At 46.4% G+C, this 19,258-nt stretch overlaps 1 protein-coding gene across 2 annotated transcripts in view; it reads right to left on the reverse strand.

Moving 5' to 3' along the window:
- Positions 1–16,181, reverse strand: part of LOC144506100 (5'-AMP-activated protein kinase subunit gamma-2-like) — a 496,688-nt gene extending 480,507 nt beyond the window's left edge. The window contains exon 1 of one of the 2 annotated variants that reach the window (XM_078231958.1): positions 16,080–16,181. In XM_078231958.1, the coding sequence (XP_078088084.1) occupies positions 16,080–16,133 (54 nt within the window). In that variant the 5' untranslated portion in view covers positions 16,134–16,181. The remainder of the gene's footprint in view (positions 1–16,079) is intronic. The other variant, XM_078231951.1, reaches the window with a different exon arrangement.
- Positions 16,182–19,258: the final 3,077 nt, after the last annotated feature.

The raw sequence follows: 19,258 nt of genomic DNA on the forward strand, positions 1-19,258 counted from the left end.
AGAAATTAGATATAGCTCTTGGGGCCAAAGAGATCAAGGGATATGGGGGGAAGGGGGGATCAGGATGTTGAATTCGATGATCAGTCATGATTAAAATGAATGGAGGAGCAGGCTCGAAAGGCTGAATGGCCTACTCCCATTTCTAGTTTCTATGAGTGCTGGAAAAACGACAGACCTTCCTAACAACTGCCTAGGGTGGCACGGTGGCACAGTGTTAGCACTGCTACCTCACAGCATCAGGGACCTAAGTTTGATTCCTGGCTTGGGTCACTGTCTATGCGGAGTCTGCATGTTCTCCCCGCGTCTGCGTGGATTTCCTTTGGGTGCTCTGGTTGCCTCCCACAGTCCAAAAGATGTGCTAGTTAGGTGGATTGGCCATGCTAAATTTTCCCTCAGTGTATCTGAACAGGCGCCAGAATGTGGCGACTAGGGGATTTTCACAGTAACTTCATTGCAGCGTTAATGTAAGCCTACTTGTGACAATAATAAATACACTTTAAACTTTAGCTACTGAGGCATGTTCGGTGATAGCACTAAATGTGCCCTTCAGAAACTCCCTCAGCTTAGACTGACACTTTGCTTGAGTTAGTGGTGAATTGTAGTCAGTGGATCAAGTCAGGTCTTCGGGGACCCACAGCTGAGAGTCAAACTGAAGCACAGTAACTCCGGAGCAAAGTTTAGGTTGGTCCATAAGACAGCGCAAACATTATATAATTCACAATTGTAATTCATAAACATTGCATAATTCAGTCCTTGACATCAAGGCCGCATATGACCGAATGTGGCATCAAGGAGCCTTAGTGAAACTGGAATCAACTGGGTATCAGGGGCAAACTCTCCGCTGGTTGGAGCCATACCTGGTACATAGGAAGATGGTTGTGGTTGTGGAGTGTCAGTCATCTCAGCTCCAGGACATCTCAGCTGGAGTCCCTCAGGGGAGTGTCCTAGGCCCAGCCATCTTCAGTTGCTTCATCAATGACCTTCCCTCCATCAAGGTCAGAAGTGGGGATGTTTGCCAATGATTGCACAATGTTCAGCACCATTCGCGACTCCTCAGATACTGAAGCAGTCCATGTTCAAATGCAACAAGATCTGGGCAATATTCAGGCTTAGACTGACAAGTGGCAAGTAACATTCGCGCCACACAAATGCCAGGCAATGACCATCACCAATAAGAGACACTGTAACTACCGCCCCTTGACATTCAATGGTGTAACCATCACTGAGTCCAACATCCTTGGGGTTACCATTGATCAGAAACTCAACTGGACTCACCACATAAACACAGTGGCTACAAGAGCAGATCAGAGACCAGGAATACTGCAGCGAGTAACTCACCTCCTGACTCCCCAAAGCCTATCCACCATCTACAAGGCACAAGTCAGACATGTGATGGAATACTTCCCACTTGCCTGGATGGGTGCAGCTCCAACAACACTCAATAAGCTCAACACCATCCAGGACAAAGTAGCCCGTTTGATTGGCACCACATCTACAAACATTCAATCCCTCCACCACCAATGCTCAGTAGCAGCAGTGTGTACTATCTACAAGATGCACTGCAGTAATTCACCAAAGATCCTCAGACAGCATCTTCCAAACCCATGATCACTTCCATCTAGAAGGACAAGGGCAGCAGATACATGAGAACACCACCACCTGCAAGTTCCCCTCCAAGTCACTCACCGCCCTGACTTGGAAATATATCACCGTTCCTTCGCAGTTGCTGGGTCAAAATCCTGAAATTCCCTCCCTAACGGCATTGTGGGTCAACCCACAGAACATGGACTGCAGCGATTCAAGAAGGCAGCTCATCATCACCTTCTCAAGGGCAACTAGGGATGGGCAATAAATGCTGGCCAGCCAGCGACACCCATGTCCCATGAATGAATAAATAAAAAAGCCACATGGGGATGACGGCCGGAAACTGACCCAGCAGCTGAATAGTTAGCAGCCTCAGGAATGATAGATGAGCCTTTCCTATTGGAACCTCTTCCCCTACCACCGCCCCATCCCCATCCCCACCCCACCTCCCATCATCAACCCCACCTCTCGCCCTTATTTGAAGGGGCCCAAATTTAATGCAATATTACATAAATTCAGATTGGCTAATTCAGCACAGAGGATTGAATCAAAGAGCACTTTTTGACCTATCTGACTCATCCAACATCAATTGATCCAATTACACAATAGTCAATGGGTGTGCTCAAAGTGCTTTCAACATATAAATGCATATAAAATATATATATTATATTTACAGTCACTGAGAAGGAGATTTTTAACAATGACATGAGGTTATCTCACTGAAAGCAATTTACATAACTGCTACCACCTTATGTAACTGCTACCATGGCAACTCACCACTTACAAAAATGATCTCATCTTGTACCTTCGTTTCAAATGTTCTGAATGTTTGATGATTATACCGAAAGAATAAAAAGAACTTAATTGCAAGAATTGCACTGGTTCAATTGGCAGTAAAATCCTTGGTTTTGAAATGGCAAACCCCAAAGCCATAGCAATGTTTGTAACCTTTACCGTAACCATGCTTTACTACAAAGGAAAAACCATTCTCCAGCACCGAGTTCCATGCATAATCCTGAACTAGACTCTGATATATACAGCAGCGTTGCAAGTTTAACAGAATAAAAGCACTAAAGATTCTGGTCTATAAACCATCTGCTTCTCTCCCCTTTGATGTCCAAGTAGTGATGGCAAGATGAAAAGGTATCTTCCATCATTAACCATTCTATCAATCAAAATTGGCTTTCAAAGAAATCCCCCTGCAAACCAGAGTATTAATTCAGCAACTCTTGCTTCTGCCAGTCTTACTTTATAGATCTTCTGGTCGCAGCCAAACTGTGACAGTCATGTTTACAAAGTCCCCTGATGGGACAATTACAAAGGCCACACAGACGATTATAAAGGGATTAATAGCCTTGAGATGGGTCTTTCCATCAATTACCATTCTACAAAGCCCACATGTCCAGCATTGAGGTGCTAATCACTCCAAACCAGCTCTGCTGTTCCAAGACATGTTATTCGTATGCCTGACACAAGACTCTTTAAGCAACTGTTCTCCTCGGAACATGGCCACAGCAAGAAGCGCCCAGGAGGACAGTGGAAAAACTTTAGGGATGTCCTGAAAGCATCTTTGAAGAGATAAAACATCCCACCGACTCATGGGAGACCCTGGCTTGTGAAAGACCAAAACGGAGCAGGTTTATTCAGGAAGGCACTGAGCATGCTGATAGAACTTGACAGGAGCACGCAGAGGCATCGGAGAGAGCATACAAACCTCCAAACACCTCGTCTTCCCAACTCTTCAAACGCGATCTGCCACCCCCGGAACAGAGTCTGCACTGGACCTCCAGTTACCTTGAACCAGCGTGGGAGCCAGTCATCCTCGTTCCAGGAGGGGCTGCCTAACAAGAAGATCTCCGTCAACTAGTTGGACTTTGCATATCCCGACATTTTGATTAGCATTCTGTAGGCCCATTTTTGTGCAGCAGCTACACGCTAGCCAGTGACGTGAATCTGGCTGACTCACTTTACACAGCAGGTTATAGACAGATGCATGAATATCTGCTGGGAGTCCATTCGGAGAGAAAAAAAACACAACTGACTGGTTGACATTCAGTTCATATCTGTATGTGGAGATTGAGATCCCAAACTGGACAGGCTGCAGAATGGATAAACTGAAGATCGGGTGCAGCTGCAATTTTGTCGCCACAGTTAAAAAGCTTGACTTGGTTCACTGCATAGGCTCGCACAGAACATGACCAGTTGGGTAAGATACTGGAGAGCTGCCAGCTAAATGAGGGTGGAAAAGTTGCGGAGGTGGATTACTTAATTGCACCTCAGTGACTGCCTAATGTGACTCAATTTTTGACAACTTTCCAATTTCCTCAAAAGGGTATTCTTCTTTGAATCAAGTTCTCTGCCTTCCCGCCCATCTTCATATCGTCAAAGAGGATATAGAGGCATTGATGAAGATGAACAGACTATCCGTAAGGGCAAGACCAGAAGTCCATCACGCAAACCAGCCTCCCATCCATTGACTCTGTCTACACTCCCCGCTGCCTCGGCAAAGCAGCCAGCATAATTAAGGACCCCACGCACCCCGTACATTCTCTCTTCCACCTTCTTCCTTCGGGAAAGAGATACAAAAGTCTGAGGTCACGTACCAACCGACTCAAGAACAGCTTCACCCCTGCTGCTGTCAGACTTTTGAATGGACTTACCTTGCATCTAGTTGATCATTCTCTACACCCTAGCTATGACTGTAAAACTACATTCTGCACTCTCTCATTTACTTCTCTATGAACGGTATGTTTTGTCTGTATAGCGCGCAAGAAACAATACTTGTCCCTGTATGTTATTTCATGTGACAATAATAAATCAAATCAAAAGTGAGAGGTTTGGAAAGTGAGAGGGCGGCATGGTAGCACAGTGGTTAGCACTGCTGCTTCACAGCTCCAGGGACCTGGGTTCGGTTCCCAGCTTGGGTCACTGTCTGTGTGGAGTTTGCACATTCTCCTCGTGTCTGCATGGGTTTCCTCCCGGGTGCTCCGGTTTCCTCCCACAGTCCAAAGATGTGCGGGTCAGGTTGACTAAAATTGCCCCTTAGTTTCCAAGATGTGTAGATTAGAGGGATTAGCGGGTAAAATATGTAGGGATATGGGGTAGGGCCTGGGTGGGATTCTGGTCGGTGCAGACTCGATGGGCCAAATGGCCTCTTTCTGCACTGTAGGGTTTCTATGATTTCTATGATAGAGCAACAACAGAGAAAATATTCCCACCTGTGGTGGTTTCCAAAGTAAGAAGTTTAACAACACCAGGTTAAAGTCCAACAGGTTTATTTGGTAGCAAAAGCCACAAGCTTTCGGAGCCTTAAGCCCCTTCTTCAGGTGAGTGGGAATTCTGTTCACAAACAGGGCATATAAAGACACAAACTCAATTTACAGAATAATGGTTGGAATGCGAGTATTCTGTAAATTGAGTTTGTGTCTTTATATGCCCTGTTTGTGAACAGAATTCCCACTCACCTGAAGAAGGGGCTTAAGGCTCTGAAAGCTTGTGTGGCTTTTGCTACCAAATAAACCTGTTGGACTTTAACCTGGTGTTGTTAAACTTCTTACTGTGTTTACCCCAGTCCAACGCCGGCATCTCCACATCGTGGTTTCCAAAACCAGAGATCATAAATGTAAGATGGTTATGAGTAGAGTAAATCCAAAAGGGAATTCAGGAGAAACTTCTTTATCCAAATGTGGAACTGGCTGCCAAAAAGGGTGGTTGAGACAAACAACATAGATGTATTTAAGGGGAAGCAAGATAAACAAATGAAGAAGAAAGGAACTGAAGGATATATTTATAAGATTAACATAGAAACTAGAAGCAGGAGTAGGCCATTCTGCCCTTTGAGCCTGCTCCGCCATTCCTTTAGATCATGACTGATCATCAAATTCAATATCCTGATCCCGCCTCCCCCCATATCCCTTGATTTCTTTAGCCCCAAGAGCTATATCTAATTTCTTCTTGAAATCACACAATATTTTGACCCCAACTACTTTCTATGGCAGTGAATTCCACGTGCAGAAGGGGGTGAGGAGGCTTGCGTGCAGCATAAACACCAACATAGACCAGTTGAGCCAAACTGTGCTGTGCTGTACTCTCAAAATAATGGCTTTTTAAAATTCATTAATGGGATTGTGGACATCACTGGCAAACATTAATTGTCCATCTCTAATTGCCCTCAAGAAATTCGTTGTGAACTGCCTTCCTGATTACAACTGAATGGCTTGCTGGGCCATTTCAGTCCTTGTTATAACATAACGAATGCCAACTTGCACTGAAAGCTCCCACACACAGCAGTATTGCTCAGAAGAGAGACATGTTGACAAATTCCTGATCAGATTATTGTTCGCTGTGTATCACGGAAACTCGCAAATGGGCCAAAGACCATCACCTGAAAACTACTCTGGAACGACAAAGTATCTCAAAAGTTTGAACAACAAGCTGCGGATGCTGGAATCTGAGGTCAAGGAAGAATGCTGATACTATGATGCATTAAGGTGGCACGGTGTTACAGTGGTTAGCACTGCTGCCTCACAGCGCCAGGGACCCGGGTTCGATTCCCAGTTTGGGTCACTGTCTGTGTAGAGTTTGCATGTTCTCCTGTGTCTGCGTGGGTTTCCTCCGGGTGCTCCGGTTTCCTCCCACAGTCCAAAGATGTGCGGGTTAGGTGGATTGGCAATGCTAAATTGCTCCTTAGTATCAGGGGGACTATTTAGGGTAAATGTATGGGGTTATGGGTATAGGGCCTGGGTTGGATTGTAGTTAGTGCAGACTCGATGGGCCAAATGGCCTCCTTCCGCACCATAAAATTCTATGATTCTACACAGTGACTACATGGATTGTATTTTCCACCAGTTTTTTCCACTTTTCCACTAACAGGATGCTGCCGTCAATCCGAAGACATTCTGCCTACCACACAGTTGAGCAAGATCATGTATGAATTTCAGTGTTGGTTCGATGCCAGGTCAGTAGGCTGAAAGTCCCAGTGTCTGACTGGTCGAATTAAACAGCATGTATTTTTTTAAATTCATTTGTGGGACATGGGTGTCACTGGCTGAAAAGCATTTATTGCCCATCCCTAGTTGCCCTTGAACTAAGTGGCTTGCTAGGCCATTTCGGAGGGCAGTTTAGAGTCAACCACATTGCTGTGGGTCTGGAGTCAAATGTAGGCCAGACCAGGTAAGGACGGCAGATTTCCTTTCCTAAAGGACTTTCGTGAACCAGATGGGTTCATAATAGACAGATAAGAATATATATATATATATATATATATATATATATATATAAAAATATATAAAAAAGAGTAAAGACCATACTCAACCAGCCCACACTTTCAAACACCAAAACAAAACGTCTACTGTTATTACAGAATCCCTACAGTGCAGGAGGCGGCCATTCGGCTCATCAAGTCTGCACCAACTCTCCGACATCTTACCTAGGTCTTATCCCCATAACCCCACGTGTTTATCACGTTAATCCTCCTAATCTACACATCTTGGGACACGAGTCATGGCTAATCCACCTAACCTACATATCTTTGGACTGTGGAAGGAAACCGGAGCACCCGGAGGAAACCCACACAAACACGGGGAGAATGTGCAAACTCCACACAGACAGTCACCCAAGATTGGAATCGAACCTGGGTCCCTGGCACTGTGATGTGTTTCCTTGATTGGGCAGCACTTGCTGAACAATACTGAGTACGCTAATAGCTGCACTAACAACCAATTTAAGGTTATCGGTAGAGCCTATAACATGGCTCATTGACACTCATGCAAACCAACATAAGTATTCGCCACATTTATCAGTATTAGTAAGCTTTATTAACAGTAGTTAAGGTTTGTTAGTATTAGTAAGGTTTATTACTGATAAGGTACATTAAATATTAGTAGCATTTATTAGTATTTGTAAGCTTTATTAATAGTAGTAAGAAATGGTTTATCTGGAGATAGTAATCTCCAGATTAGTCCCAGTATCATGTGTAAATGAGTACAGAAATAGGAGGATAAAGCAGCTAAAGGTGTGGCTGGAAAGATGATGTAATAGGGAGGGATTTAGATTTTTGAGACATTGGGCCTGATTTTACCATTGCGTTCGGGCACGAAAACATGATAAAGTCGGGCGTGAGGCCATTAACGTGATCCGCGCCCGCGCAGCTGCCCACTTTACCAAGGCCCGGGAATGGCCGCGATGCATGCATTTAAATTGAATTAATGAACTGTCCGCCCAACTTTATCAGCATTTCCCCCTTTACCACCGTGTTCGCCGATCTGGAATCAGGCCGAAATGGACATGCTAAACAAAAGTCTGTTTCGGGTACTCCAGCTGCTGAGGAAGTGAGTTCAGAGCTTCCAACTCAGATCGGTGGGGGGAGGGAAAAGCAATCGATGTCTGGTGGAGGGTGGGGAAAGGGAGGAGGGTAGATCGTTGTCTGGTTGGGGGGGGGGGGGGGGGCAGATCGTTCTCTGGGTTGGGGGGGTGAGGAGGGAGGCGGGTAAGATGTATCTCTGGGGGGGGGCGATCGCTCACTGATTGGGGGTGGGGAGGGGGGGCTTTGGGGTCCGCTGCCACTCTGTGGGCAATCGCTGGGGGGGGGGGGGGGGAAGAGGGTCGCGATCAGTCTGGGTAGCAGGGGAGGTGGGTGGATAATGGGGACAGTTATGTTGTGGGGATGGGCGATGTCTGTGGGGGCCATCGCTCCCGCTTTTCGCTCCTGGGCCGCTTTCTCCGATTTCTGCGGCCCGGGAGCGATGTGACAGCGGCGCGCTTTTTCAAATTTTATTCTAACTGCACATGCACACTTCAGAACTCCGATTGTTTCTAACACGATAAGCCCCGCCCACAGCGCAATTCAGACCCGCGATTGTTTTTTCAGGCTGAGTGCTAATGTGGGCGCCTGAAAGCGGATTTCCAGGTCGGATCTGAATTGCGCCCAGATTCAGCACTTCAAATGAAAATGGTAAAATTGGGCCCATTGGGTCCAATTCTGGGAAGAAATGGGACCTGTAGAGACCAGATGAGTTGCACCTAAATAGAGCCAGGATTGAGTTCCTTGCGGGTGATTTGCTAGTGCTGTTGAGGAGGGTTAAAACTAACTTGACAGGGGTGTGGGAACCAGGAGAAAATAACAGAGGAACACCAAGCTGCACAAATACTGAGAGAGATAGATAGCTTTATAGTAAGGGATAGTAGGTTAATAGGGAGGGTCAAAGGAAGAGGGAAAGTAACATAATCTAAATCCGGGTGTATGGGAATGTATAGAGTGCGGTAAATAAGATTGGTAAGTTACAGTTGCAGGTTGCCATGTGGAATTATGACGTTGTGGCTATAAGAGTGACCTGGCTCAAAGAAGGGCAGGCCTGGATGTTAAATATTCCTGGAAACAAGGTATTCTGGTAAAATAGGAAAGGGGCAAAAAAGGGGGAAGGGGGACGCTATTGATTAAAGAGAACATTGAAGAGCTTGAGAAGGAGAATATCCCAGAGGGGTCAATGAGAGAATTTATTTGGTTAAAGCCAAGGAACAAAAAAAGGTGTGATTACATCGTTCAGTGTCATCTCTATCAGCCACCAACTAGTGGATGGGATGCAGAGGAACAAATTTACAGGGAAATTACAGAGGGTTGCAAAAAATATGCAGTTGTTATCTTACAGAACTTAAATTATCTGAATATAGACTGGGATAGTTAAAGGACAGAGAAGGGCAAGAGTTCCTAGAATGTGTTCAGGAACATTTTATATCACAGAAACCCCACAGTACAGAAGGCGGCCATTCGGCTCATCGAGACTGCACCGACCACAATCCCACCCAGGCCCTCTTCGTGTAACCCCACATATTTACCCTGCTAATCCCCCTGACACTAAGGGGCAATTTAGAATGGCCAAGCAACCTAGCCCGCACATTTTTGGATTGTGGGAGGAAACTGGAGCACCCGGAGTAAACCCACGCAGACACGGGGAGAACGTGCAAACTCCACACAGACAGTCACCCGAGGCCGGAATTGAACCCAGGTCCCTGGCGCTGTGAGGCAGCAGTGCTAACCACTGTGCTACCGTGTCATCCCAATATAGTCCCAATATATAGCAATGTGTTTCCAGTCCAATAAGAAGGGAGGCATTTCTAGATTTGATTCCAGGGAATGTGTCAATAGGAGAACACTTCAGGGGCAGTGATCATTGTGTGATAAAGTTTAGACTGACTAAGAAAAAGGACAAAGAACAACCTCGAGTAAGAATAATTAACCAAGAGGAAAGCCAACTTCAATGGGTAAGAACGGATCTGGGCCAAATAAAGTGGAGTCAAAGGTTGGCAGGAAACACAACAGCTGAACAATGGGCTACAATCAAAGAAGGATGGCATGGTGGCACAGTGGTTAGCACTGCTGCCTTACAGCACAGGGACCTGGGTTCAATTCCGGCCTTGGGTGGCTGTCTATGTGGAGTTTGCACGTTCTCTCCATGCCTGCATGGGTTTCCTCCGGGTGCTCTGGTTTAGAATCATAGAAACCCTACAGCACAGAAGGAGGCTATTCAGCCCATCGAGTCTGCACCAAACACAATCCCACCCAGGCCCTATTCCCGTGACCCCATACATTTACCCTAGCTAGTCCCCCAGACACCAAGAGGCAATTTTGCATGGCCAATCCACCTACCCTACACATCTTTGGACTGTGGGAGGAAACCGAAGCATCCGGAGGAAACCCACGGGGAAAATGTGCAAACTCCACACAGACAGTAACCCAAGTAGGGAATTGAACCCGGGTTCCAGGTGCTGTGAGACAGTAGTGCTAATCTCACAGTCCAAAGATGTGCAGATTAGGTGGATTGGCCATGAATAAATTGCACTTTAGTGTCCCAAGATGTGTAGTTTAGGGGGATTAGCAGGTAAGTATGTGGCATTACGAGGATAGGGCCTGGGTAAGAAGCTCTGTTGGAGAGTTTGTGCAGACTTGATGGGCTGAATGGCCTCCTTCTCCGCTATAGGCATTCCACAATTTGATGATTCTATGAAGTGAGAGTTTGGGCGCAGTCAAGGTATATTCCATTGAAGGGGAAGATAGGACAAACAAATCCAGAGCTCTCTTGTTGGCAAAAGAGATGGAAATTAAGATAAAGGAGAAAACGTGTTTTTCTAACAGATACCACGAGGCCATTGCCTCCCCTTTCTGATGTTTTAAATCACTTCGCAAGAGTCAAAAGGACACCCACGCTGGAGCTATGGGATCCACAGTGGCGAGGTTGGTAAAGAAATTGGAAAGTCGCTAACTGAATGCTAATGGAATGACCCCCATAAAATCTGGTAACTTGGCAAATAGTTGAAATCAGAGTGAATTCTGGAGAGCTGTGTTGTATCCTTTGAGTTGGTCCCAGGAAAACCGAATGAGCCACAATGATTTCACAAGATGAGGGAACTCCTGGGGCAAAATTAGTTTATAATATTTAGTATAGTCTTTATAAACTATAGTATTCAGTTAATAGAGCTTACGTTTAATTTTTTTTGATACATAGTGTTTTTGATTAAAAATGTGAAATCCTGTGGTGCAGTTCTGTTGGTTCATTGCTGAATGTTTGCATTTCTTCTTTAAACATTAATGGTCTTAACTGGCTCAACATCATCTTTTTGTCTCCCCTATCAAATCCTTTTATCATCATAAATGCTCCTGTAGGCCATCCCTTAGACTTCTATTTCACAGGGGAATTTCACAGTAACTTCATTGCAGTGTTAATGTAAGCCTGACTTGTGACACTAATAAATAAACTTAAACTTAAAAACTATTTGCTGAAATAAAGAGCACCAGTTCATGCTTTTTTAACTCTTTGGTGGGGTTGTGGGTGTCACTGGCTCAGCCAGCATTTATTACTCATTCCTAATTACCCTCAAGCAGGTGGTGATGAGCTATGTTGATTTGATTTATTGTCACATGTATTAACATACAGTGAAAAGTATTGTTTCTTGCGCGCTATACAGACAAAACATACTGTTCATAGAGAAGGAAACAAGGGAGTGCAGAATATGGTATTACAGTCATAGCTAGGGTGTAGAGAGATCAACTTAATGCAAGGTAAGTCCATTCAAAAGTCTGATAACAGCAGGGAAGAAGCTGTTCTTGAGTCGGTTGGTACGTGACCTCAGGCTTCTGCATCTTTTTCCCGACGGAAGAAGGTGGAAGAGAGAATGTCCGGATGCGTGGGGTCCTTAATTATGCTGGCTGCTTTGCCGAGGCAGCGGGAAGTGTAGACAGTGTCATTGGATGAGAGGCTGGTTTGCATGACAGATTGGGCTACATTCACGACCTTTTGTAGTTTCTTGCAGCCTTGGGCAGAGCAGGAGCCATACCAAGCTGTGATACAACCAGAAAGAATGCTTTCTATGGTGCATCAGTAAAAGTTGGAGAGAGTCGTAGCTGACATGCCAAATTTCCTTAGTCTTCTGAGAAAGTAGAGGCGTTGGTGAACTTTCTTAACTATAGTGTCAGCATGGGAGGACCAGGACAGGTTGTTGGTGATCTGGACACCTAAAAACTTGAAGCTCTCGACCCTTTCTACTTCGTCCCCATTGATGTAGACAGGGGCATGTTCTCCTTTACGCTTCCTGAAGTCGATGACAGTCTCCTTCGTTTTGTTGACATTGAGGGAGAGATTATTGTTGCCGCACCAGTTCACCAGATTCTCTATCTCATTCCTGTACTTTGTCTCATCATTGTTTGAGATCCAACCCACTACGGTGGTGTCATCAGCAAACTTGAAAATCAAATTGGAGGGGAATTTGTGTAGATGGTCAATCTAATTTCATTCATATATTACTCTTCTGTAGTGTTCACTGTTTGATACTACTAAGTGAGTAGCTGGGCCATTTAAGAGTCAACTGCATTGTTGGAGTCATGTAAGCCATGAGGTAAGGATTCCCCCCTTGAAGGATATCGGTAACACAGTGGTTAGCACTGTTGCCTCACAGCGCCAGGGACCCGGGTTCAATTTCTGGCTTGGGTCACTGCCTGTGTGGAGTTTACATGTTCTCGCCGTGTCTGCGTGAGTTTCCTCCGGGTGCTCCGGTTTCCTCCCACATTCTGAAAGACATGCTGGTTAGGTGCATTGACCCGAACAGGCACCACAGTAACTTTATTGCAGTGTTAATGTAAGCCTTACTTGTGACTAATAAATAAACTTTAACTTTAGATGGGTTTTTAGACAACTGAGAACAGTTTCATGGTCAAATTTTTGCACCTTCTCCATGCTTAGTACATGGAGTGTGGTAGAACCCAGGTGCTATACAGGTTTAACACATCTCCTCTACTTTTCTGATGAAAGGTCATCAACCTGAAAGGTTGGGCTGGATTTTTAAGAAGTTTAACAACACCAGGTTAAAGTCCAACAGGTTTATTTGGTAGCAAAAGCCACACAAGCTTTCGGAGCTCTTAGACCCTTCTTCAGGTGAGTGGGAATTCTGTTCACAAACAGAGCTTATAAAGACACAGACTCAATTTACATGAATAATGGTTGGAATGCAAATACTTACAACTAATCAAGTCTTTAAGAGACGAAACAATGTGAGTGGAGAGAGCATCAAGACAGGCTAAAAAGATGTGTATTGTCTCCAGACAAGACAGCCAGTGAAACTCTGCAGGTCCACGCAACTGTGGGAGTTACAAATAGTGTGACATGAACCCAATATCCCGGTTGAGGCCGTCCTCGTGTGTGCGGAACTTGGCTATCAGTTTCTGCTCAGCGACTCTGCGCTGTCGTGTGTCGCGAAGGCCGTTTGTAATTCCCACAGTTGCGTGGACCTGCAGAGTTTCACTGGCTGTCTTGTCTGGAGACAATACACATCTTTTTAGCCTGTCTTGATGCTCTCTCCACTCACATTGTTTCGTCTCTTAAAGACTTGATTAGTTGTAAATATTTGCATTCCAACCATTATTCATGTAAATTGAGTCTGTGTCTTTATAAGCTCTGTTTGTGAACAGAATTCCCACTCACCTGAAGAAGGGGCTAAGAGCTCCGAAAGCTTGTGTGGCTTTTGCTACCAAATAAACCTGTTGGACTTTAACCTGGTGTTGTTAAACTTCTTACTGTGTTTACCCCAGTCCAACGCCGGCATCTCCACATCTGGATTTTTAAGGCAGGGTCAGGAACCTGTCACCCAGATGAATGCTGACCCCTGATCCCTGGCCTCGGCTGTGTCACTCATGTGACACAATATTTGAATGTAAATGGCCTAATTGATTAGGAGGTGAACTCAGTGTCTGTGGGAGCTGCCTGCCTTGGGGCAGTGGCAAACCCATTATTCTACCCACCCATTCTAATTGTAATCTTGTTACGTGGAGTAATCTCAGTACATATACAACCATTGAACCATAGAAATGATACAGCACAGAAGGGTGAAATTTGGCCCATCTTGCCCATGCCGACCTAATTCCATCATCCTGCACAAGGCCAATAGCCCTGCAGTTTACTGCACTTAAGGTGCAGATCCAGGTATTTTTTAAAACAAGTTTTGGGGCTCTGCCTCCACCTCTAACTCAGGCAGTGAATACAAGTTTCACTATTCCCCTTACTATCCCACTGATTTTCTTTTTCAAAAAATGTAATTATTTACCTGCTCCTTAGAAATCTATTCTGACTGTCCACCTTAGCGCTTACCTTTCACAATGTTTATTAACTCCATCCCATTTTAGTGATTCTATGGCATTACCCACAACCATGTGAAAATTACCTGGCCAAAAACAATTTTAGAAAGCGTTGTCCCTTCACTACATATTACACAGTCATACACCCCTCCCGTGTGTGTGACCTCAACAACCTACAAGGACAAAGCAAGGGCAAAGGCTGCAGATGCATGGGAACTCCATCACCTGCAAGTTCCCTTTGAATTTACATAAACTTGACAATGGAATGATTTCAACTTTCATTCCTTCATTGGTCCTGGGTCAAAATCCTGGCACTCCTTACCTAAAAGCACGGAAGGAGTAGTTTCCCCACACGGGCTGTTTGGGTTCAAGAGGATGGCTTCTTCAGGACAACGGAGGGTGGGCAATAAATACTGTTCTTGCCAGCGATTCCAACATTGCTTAAGCAATTTTTTTTTATAAACACTGTCTGGATTAATTTATAACATAACATATTTAGGTTATCCAATGAACTTTCTCAGGCTCCAAATTTAATACAGCTCCAAAACCACATTGGAATATGCAGTATGGAAATAGTGTGAGGTTAACTCAAGAGTTATCATAGAATCCTACAGTGCAGAAGGAGGCCATTCAGCCCATCAAATCTGCACTGACCACAATCCCCATAACCCCATGTATTTACCCTAGCTAGTCCCCATGACACGAAGGGCAATTTAGCATGGCCAATCCACCTAAACAGCACATCCTTGGACTGTGGGAGGAAACTGGAGCATCCGGAGGAAAACCACGCAGTCACGGGGAAACATGCATACTCCACACAGACAGTGATCCAAGCTGGGAATTGAACCCGGGTCCCTGGCACTGTGAGGCGGCAGTGCTAACCACTGTGCCATTGTGCCACCCAGGGTGGATCCATATCACATTCTCCTGGAGTCAGATTGGGGTTTTATTCCAAGTTCCAAGTCATTTTTTTGAACCTAGACAGCAAGAACTGAAGCAATTGAAAAGTGGCACAATAGTTTCAGAGCCAATACTTGCTGGGTAAATCATGATCTTAGGCTTGCCTTGCAACACCCCAAGTACAAAATATTGAAATCATCGAATCCCTACAGTGCAGAATAGGCCAATCTGCTTGGGTACACTGAGGGAGAATTTAGCATGGCCAATGCATCTATCTAACCAGCACTGGGAGGAAACCAGAGCACCCGGAGGAAACCCATGCAGACACAGGGAATCCGCGCACACAGTTAGCCAAGCTGGGAATCGAACCCAGGTCCCCGGCGCTGTGAGGCAGCAGCGCTAACTACTGTGCCACCCCTCGAATAGGGAGCAAAGATTGCAGGTCAGACAGGGGGAATTGAATGGTAGAGCAGGCATGATGGGGAAAGAGAGCCTCGCTCTTCCTTTGCTCCAATGCTGGCAGGTTACCATTTCTCTGCTGCGCTTTTGGAGGTGTGGCAACATCTTTTTTAGGCTTTTGGCGATTAAATTATCCTCAGCAGACACGTTGTGGCTTGGTGATCGCCTGGGTTACCAATCGCCCCGGGATCACTTTTAAAAGACTCCCCGACAGGCTGGATTAACCCCGAAGACTGAGTGATATTTAGCTGAGCGATAAGGCGAGAATATTCTTGCCTTCCCCCACACACTCCCCGCCTGCTCCAACAGAGACTCAACTAAACACTGACAGACTCACAACTTCAAAAAAAGTTCAACATGAAAATGCTGACTTACAATAACACAGATTCAAACGGGAGCTCATTCTCAAACATGATTAACATTTTCTGTCACCTCCTCAAGCAACGATGAGGAGCAACTTTTATACTTTAAAAAAAATAAAAACATTGCCTTTTATCTTCCCCGGTTGCAGACTGACCTGATTGCAGTCATCTTCCAGAAGGACACCCTTCAGCCCGCGTTTCCACTCCATGCCGAGAGCTTTGGGGAATCTGCTCCGACTCTTTGTTGCAAACTTTTGTTACATGTTTTCCTGACAGCTCCAGCGGCATCGGCCAGCGCGCAGGCGCACAACTAGCCCCGGCCCAGGGCGGGAAAAGCAGAGCACCAGGTGTGACTGACAGGTGGAGGGGAGGGTGGCACAGAGGGGCTGGTGGTGGTACAGGGGGGGGGTGGCACAGAGGGGCTGGTGGTGGTACGGGGGGTACACGGAGTTGCAGGAGTGGTACAGAGAGCTGGAGGATGGAGTACAGGGAGTTGGGGGGGTGGGGTACAGGGGGGTGGGGTACAGGGAGTTGGGGTACAGGGAGCTGGGGGATGTGGTACAGGGGGTTGGGGGGGATGTGGTACAGGGGGTTGGGGGGGATGTGGTACAGGGGGTTGGGGGGGATGTGGTACAGGGGGTTGGGGGGGATGTGGTACAGGGGGTTGGGGGGGATGTGGTACAGGGGGTTGGGGGGGATGTGGTACAGGGGGTTGGGGGGGTGGGGTACAGGGGGTTGGGGGGGTGGGGTACAGGGGGTTGGGGTACAGGGGGTTGGGGGGGTGGGGTACAGGGGGTGGGGTGGGGGGGGTGGGGTACAGGGGATGGGGTTGGGGTTTGGGGGGTTGGGGTACAGGGGGTTGGGGTACGGGGGGTTGGGGTACAGGGGGTTGGGGTACAGGCGGTTGGGGTACAGGGAGCTGGGGGGTCAAGGGAGCTGGGGGATGTGGTACAGGGGGGTGGGGTACAGGGGGGTGGGGTACAGGGGGCTGGGGGGGTGGGGTACAGGGGGCTGGGGGGTTTAAGGGAGCTGGGGGATGTGGTACAGGGGGCTGGAGGGGTGGTACAGGAAACCTATTCTAATTTCCTAAATAATCATAAACCCCCGCTTGTTGCAACCTCACTTAACGGGCTGCTTTTGAAGCCACATTTGCTGTCAGTGAGAATGGCGACGTGGGTGGAAAATTCAGCGAGAATGGGAAAATGCAATTTCCGATTTCCCAGGCTGCTTGCAGCTGTGTAACGAGGAATCTGCCATGGAAGGCCAGGAACTTCATTTTAATACATTGTAATATCATTGGCAAGCTCCCCCCAGCCCCTCCCCATCACTGGTTATTCATCCGACCAGCGTCACATCAGCACAGTTTATTTCAAGCGAGAACCTGGCAACCTCACCACCGAAGGGGATATCAGAGGTGAGCGCTCAGGTCACCATCACCATCCAGATGGCAAGTCGCAGAGGGGGCAATGGAGAGGATGCGGGGGATTCTGATAAGTTGAACCCATGTTTGGGTTCAGTATCAGCATCTCGGGGTGGGTCACTCACAATCTTTCGCCTGCCTTCATGCCTGTGAAACCCAAGGTTTAAAGTGAGCTGGTAGCTTGTATGCAGGTAGGTATTCCCATGTCCTCTTCGCTGGACTTGTGGCAATGTAGCTGCCCTTTCAGTGTGCGAGCTGTAAAGTGGGCAGGAACAAAGAACAATACGGCACAGGAAACAGGCCCTTCGGCCCTCCAAGCCTGTGCCGCTCCTTGGTCCAACTAGACCAATCGTTTGTATCCCTCCATTCCCAGGCTGCTCATGTGACTATCCAGGTAAGTCTTAAACGATGTCAGCGTGCCTGCCTCCACCACCCTACTTGGCAGCGCATTCCAGGCCCCCACCACCCTCTGTGTAAAAAACATCCCTCTAATATCTGAGTTATACTTCGCCCCTCTCACCTTGAGCCCGTGACCCCTCGTGAACGTAGGTGAATCCATAGGGTCAGCACTGGGGTGAACTGCGATATTCTTGGATGGGGTCCCATGAGAGGTCAGGCTGCATGGGTAAAGTGGGAGGACTCTGAGGAGGGGTTTTCCCACCTTATGAGGTCTGAAGACACTCACACCGGGGGGGGGGGATGACTGCAGTGAGAATTAACCCCCACACTCAAGCAGCTATGTGAGGCCAGAGGGAATGAACTGTATGAAGTTCAAGGCCACTGGTTATGGAGGCGTGACTGTCAGGGATTAGTGGCTGGCTGTTCCAGTTGGAAGGCTCGTTTAATCTGCAGCCCTTGTGAGCTGGGAGAATGAGGGTGTCCATGAAGGATGAGGTTGAGATGTTACTTGCAGTCTTCACACGAATCAGGTGTGCCTCGCCTACCACAAGTGGAAACAAGGTGTCTGATCAGCTCCCTGACTCGTCCTTAATGAATCAATTGTGCCAAATAAGTCAGCATTGCAATGTAAGAGTGTGCCACTGATTGGTACTCAATTTTTAACCCTTTAGAGCAGTTCCCCTTTAAGGGACTGCCTCTTTTACTTTGTCTCTCAGTTTGTTTAATTGCTTAACACAAAAAGAGTTGGAAGCGTTGCCCCTAGATTAAATAGTTTTTAACAAAAGAGTTGGAAGCGTTGCCCCTAGATTAAATAGTTTTTAACAAAAGAGTTGGAAGTGTAGGTCCCAAGCATTGACCTTCAAGAGTTATACTCATGTCTGCATGATACTGTGCCTCTACGAAATGTATTTCTATCATGTTTCATGTAAAGGGTATGTTTAGAATTCAGCTCTGTTTTACACAGTGCCAATTTGTCTGGGCACCAGGCAGTTCACATGTTAAGAATGCAGGCTAGTGATTGATTTTAGCTAGGGATATGTTTGTGTTAATGTGAGTTAATGCATTTTTTGTTTATTTGGCTTTTGCCTGGGGTTTCATAGAAGGGTTTTGATTAGGTTGATTGTCAGAGACAATCGAGCTTAAGGGGAGGGGCTACACTTAGAAAAGCAGACAGTTACTGCCGGGCTTTGAAAGACACTTTGAAAAAATATTGGAAAATAAGTGTGGTTGATGTAAATATAACACTGAAGCAGGTCATTTTCTACACCATGTCAGGTGGTTATGCTCCACATGTTTCCCCCTCAAACCCCTCTCCATCTAATTCGATCAGCATAATGTCCAAATATTTTCTCCCTCACGTACTTAGAGCTACCTTGCACTAAGTTGATCTTTCTCTGCGCCCTAGCTGTGACTGTAACACTAGATTCTGCACTCTCTCGTTTCCTTCTCTATGAACAGTATGTTTTGTCTGTATAGCGAGCAAGAAACAATACTTTTCACTGTATGTTAATGCAT

The sequence above is a fragment of the Mustelus asterias genome, chromosome 2, assembly GCF_964213995.1.
Source record: "Mustelus asterias chromosome 2, sMusAst1.hap1.1, whole genome shotgun sequence".
In the NCBI taxonomy this organism is placed as follows: domain Eukaryota; kingdom Metazoa; phylum Chordata; class Chondrichthyes; order Carcharhiniformes; family Triakidae; genus Mustelus; species Mustelus asterias.